The 4,696-nt window shown below is 55.3% G+C and overlaps 1 protein-coding gene across 1 annotated transcript in view; it reads left to right on the top strand.

Annotated features, from left to right (window-relative positions):
• Positions 1–1,617, top strand: part of LOC113406576 (Krueppel-like factor 2) — a 3,763-nt gene extending 2,146 nt beyond the window's left edge. Inside the window, exon 3 of the mRNA XM_026651947.1 lies at positions 22–1,617. Coding sequence (XP_026507732.1) covers positions 22–197 — 176 coding nt within the window. The 3' untranslated portion in view covers positions 198–1,617. The remainder of the gene's footprint in view (positions 1–21) is intronic.
• Positions 1,618–4,696: the final 3,079 nt, after the last annotated feature.

Below are 4,696 nucleotides of genomic sequence, written 5' to 3'. Positions count from 1 at the left end.
GCTGTTCTGCTCTCTGCCCAGGGGAGAAGCCGTACCACTGCAACTGGGAAGGCTGCGGCTGGAAGTTCGCCCGCTCAGACGAACTGACCCGTCACTACCGCAAACACACTGGCCACCGGCCCTTCCAGTGCCACCTGTGCGAGCGGGCCTTCTCCAGGTCGGACCACCTGGCGCTGCACATGAAGAGACACATGTAATGGACAGAAACGCCTCTGGGGATCTGGCCCCTGGCCAGGGGGGAGGGGAGACTGAGAACTCTATTTATGAAGCCACAAAATATTTTCTTATTGATGCAACTAATTTATGTCGCTAGCGAGGTCTGGAAAGAGCAAACACTCAGTATTTAAAGGTAAAACCAGCTGGATCTTCCACAGCCATGTCTATAGAAGTAGCGACCCAGGAGTCTGGCTGCGGAAGTGCAGAGCCCAGGGTGTATAATACTGTACAGAATGAGTTGAGTATCTTGCATTTTTAAAGGGATTTTTAAGCTTATATATTTGTTGATTTTTTTCTTTTTTTTAAATGTTGTCATGTAAAGACTGGGCAGCCTCGGAGTGGAGCTGGGTTAAAGTACGTTTTGTAAAAAGAAAATCAAGCTCAGATAAACAAGCCACCTTCTGTAGACTGTTAGCACCTTTTTAAGCCTTCTTCAAAGGAAGACTGGAATTGCCAGCATAGGTCGGACCCCTGGGCCATCTGCTGTGGTGTCACGCCATGCTCCGCTCCCCACCCAGTTACATAGTCTGCGGCTGGCTTATGCCCTGAAGCAGGATCACTTCCCAAATGTGGTGGCGTTAACGCGGCTCCCTTCCCATCCCACTGGTGTGATGGTCAAGGCCCAGCTGCTGGAATCCGAGAGTGCCTGAAATGGCTCAGCTGTCGCTCTTTTGGAAAGTGAATTTCTAACCCAAAATGTGACCGGCGTGAGGACAGAAAATGACCCACGCTGTAAAATCTCATGATTTGTGAAGCAATCTCGTGATTGTTGGGGAGCCTGACTCCAGAATTCTGAGCAGCACAAGGACAGGGATCTACCTTCTTTATACCCTTCAAGGGAGCGTTCCAAATCCGATTGGAATTGCCACAGGGCCAAGCCAGCCCCTGGCCCACCGGGAGCACACCATCCGCAGCCTGCTCCCGTGCCCAGTACAACTCCGCTGCATCTCCCGAAAACAGTCCTATTTGCAATGTCGGGTCTGGATTTGTCTTGTCATTTTTAACTGTGTATTTTTGTTTGTTCCCCTTCTGCCGAAGGATGAGCAGGAAATCAGGTACTGCTGCAGCCCCCTTTCCAAGCTGCTTCCTAAAACTTTATTTGTGTCAAGAGGACAAGCAGTTTTGTCCACCTATGAATTCCCAGGTCTCCACTGTACTTGAAACCTTTCTAAAAGAGAAGGCCAAGGAGTCTTGACGTTCAGCTTCTGCAAAGTGCGTTGTGAGTTGGCAAAGAGCAGGGATCTAGAGTGTTTGGGTTTTCTAGAACTTGTCTTCCTGCTGGGACTCCCAGCTCAGAGAAGAGCCTGTTCCTGGCTGTGTATATTGTCAATTAACATTTCTCTGCTTGGGCGCACTGGCTCTCCCCCACTTTGAAATGTTACTTTTCTTTATATGCAAACATCGCGCTATTGTGATCTGATGTAAAATAAATAAATACACCTCAACATCAGGAGCCAGCAGAGTTTACTTTGAAACTTTCCCCAGGAGCGAGAAGCAGATGGCAGGCTTTACTGTTTGTAAATATTATTTGCATGGAGATTCATTTCTATTTAAAAGAGCCGTGAAGGAATCTGTGCCAACGCCCTTTGCCTTGTCTCTGCATCTTCAGTGGGTGGCAGCACTTTGGAACAAGCATTAATGAGTCATTTATTTCACCACCCTGTGCCTGTTTCCCCATTCTACAGATGGGTAAATGGAGGCACAGAGGTGAAGTGACCTGCCCAGGGCAAGTCAGTGCCAAAGATGAACTGAACCAGGGAGCTTTGACTCCTTGTCCTTTTCTCTACCCACTAGATTCTCCCCCCACCTCCCCTAGAGCTGTAACTGAAACCCAGGAGTCCTGACCCCTTGTCAGGCGGTTATGGCCCAGGATGCTTCCCCCAGCCCGTGCTCCTGTGTCCATGCCAGGTGTGTGGCTCCGTGGAACGCCCCAGCCAAGCTACCGGGCAGCTTCACTCCTCTCAGGTGCGGAGGCTTCCTTGTGAATTAATAGGTGGTGACTAAGCGCTGGCTTGTTGGCAGGTCCCAGGCCCAGCAAGCCGGTCTGTCTCCATCGCTCCCGCGGCCAATTACCCGTGATACATGCACTGCTCTGAAGGCTGGGGCTTGCACAGACCTGACAGGGAGTCGCAGTGCAGAGAGAATATTGCACGGGCAGTCTGGGCCATGCCCTGGGCCAAAGAACCTGCCAGCCAGCTCCACACAGGAGCAGTGACTTCCACGCTGCCCCCAGCAGTGCTATTCATTGGTGTGAACCATCCCCTCGTGGCAGGACAGGCCCAAGGGAGGGCACGGCGCCCTCCCGGGTTCCCAGCTCACAGCAAAAATTACTCGCATGCACCGAGTTCTGCTCAGGCCCCTGCTCCTAATGGGGTGCAGCAGGACGGGGCAAAAGGCGTTGCAGCTGTGTGTCCGTGTGCACATTCGTGTGTGTCAGCAGGCACCTGCCCAGTCCTGTGTGTGCGCACACTAGCTGGCTGGGACCTGGCCAGGGTGGGGTGCCCAGACCCTCTGGCTCCCTTTCCTTAGCCCCCCTTCCCCCTCGTGGGGCTGGCCTCTCCACTGGGGGGATGAGTGGAGCAGCAGGTAAAATCCAGCTCCTCCCAGAGGTGAGTCCTGCAAGGCCGGCTGCTTTGTGAGTCCCGGCCCCTGGAAACTCGACTGGGCTGAGCCCTGGAGCACAGGGGATGTTCGGTCCCAGCCTGCAGGGCTGGCCCAGCTGTGCCCTAAAGGGAGTGTTGGGTCCTTCCTAGCCCACCAAGGATCTGTCCCCATGCTGCCCAATGCAGGTTGGGGGGTGTCTCGGGGTGCTGACGTGACTGTTCCAGCGTGTCTGCTAGAAATGGCAGTGCCAGGACACCTGGGCAGGGGATGGGGGAGGAGAAGCAGGGGCAGGTACAGGGGACTCCGGGACATTCATTTAGCTTTGGGGTGCTGGGGATTTGTCCTGCCTTCAAATCCTTCTGTGCCCTGGGGTTCCATTCTGCCTCACTGCTTACAACCCTGATGGGGCACCAGGGCCCACCCCTTGGGTGAGGGCACCTAAAATGGGGGGCATTTCTGTGCTAAGGGACAGCTGGGGTATATGCTTCATCAGCCTCCCAGCTTCCACCACAACGGACAGCTTCCCCTATCTTAGTGGATACTGGTTCCCTGCTGGCAGAGACCCCGTCTCTCTTTTTTAAGTGTGGGCCAGGGTGATCTAGCAGGCCTGGCTCTAGGGTGGGGGGATTTTCTGGCCTGTCTGTTCCAGGGCACCTGCTCTGCCTCTGCTGGCCGCTCTGACAAGGAGCCAGGCTCCAGGGGAAACCTCCAGCTCTGGTACAAATTCTCCAGCAACTTGTTCAGAAATGTCAAGCTGCCGACTTCCAGGGAAGGTGTGGGCTGTTTGACTAAGCGGTGAGTCAGGCCGGCGAAGCCAGCTGGGTGTTTGTGTGTGTGTGTGTGTGTACGTGTGTATAATCTCTGGCTCTGGGGTTCATTCCAGGGGAAGGTAGGGGTGTGTGTGTGTGTAATCGCTGGCTCGGGATTTTTATTTCCCAGGTAAGCTGGGTTTCTACAGCCTTCCTGTAACACTGGAATGGCTGGGTCTGGTGCTTGCTGTCCCAGGCATCTGCCAGCCAAAGTGACAGCTCACCTTCCCCGGTGAGCTCAGAGCTGAATCCTGCAGGGAGAAAAACCAGTTCCAGGGCCCCTTTCATCATCCCTTGGCCCTGCCAGGCAGTGCGTGGGAGGGAAGCGCAAGGCAAGGCCAGGACTTTTTCCTGCCTACCACTTAGCCCTTCGTTTGCACGGTGAGCTGCCCACAGGCCGTGACAGGTGGTTCCTGTGGCATTCCTGGCACAAAAACAGCAGGAGAGGAGCCTTCCAAGGGGTGCAGCCAGTGGGAGATGTGGAGTTCAGGGCCAGCCCCACCACCCGGGAGCCTGCCAGCCTGTCTTCATCCCCAGAGCAAGGACAGCACCCGTAGCCAAGGGCTGCTGCTGGGGCAAGACACTGGATGATAACCTTGCTCTGGCTCTTCCTCGGTGCATGCTCGGTGCCTGCTCAGCCGGGGCATTACCGGGACTGTAATGTCAATCTCCACCAAGGGTTGGATTCAGTAATAAGACCCCCTGAATCTGAACCAGCCCCAGAAAGCAGCAACGCTGCAGAATCACTGAGCTGCTTTGGTAACGTTTGTTAGCTCTTCCCCCCCCCCACCCCTGGCTCTGCAGGGGGACCCCAGGTCTCGGGGGAGAGGGGGAGGGATCCCACATGCTCTGTGGCAGCACCAGGCTAGATACAGCGATTGCCCTACAGCCAGCGGCTGGAGCAGAGGAGACAGGAAGCCGATAGTGACCCCGTGAGAGAGGAGACGGGTGAATGAGGGGGGCGGGCAGGGGGCAGAGGGTCTGTGGTAGGGCAGGCAGACAGTGCAATCCCCAAACCATGTACCAGGCTAGCTGGGCCGGCCCAGCTCCTGGCCAGACAGTCGCTC

The sequence above is a fragment of the Terrapene carolina genome, unplaced genomic scaffold (assembly GCF_002925995.2).
Source record: "Terrapene carolina triunguis isolate 2854851 unplaced genomic scaffold, T_m_triunguis-2.0 Scaffold110, whole genome shotgun sequence".
Taxonomy (NCBI): Eukaryota; Metazoa; Chordata; order Testudines; family Emydidae; genus Terrapene; species Terrapene triunguis.
This window is presented reverse-complemented; position numbering and strand designations above follow the sequence as displayed.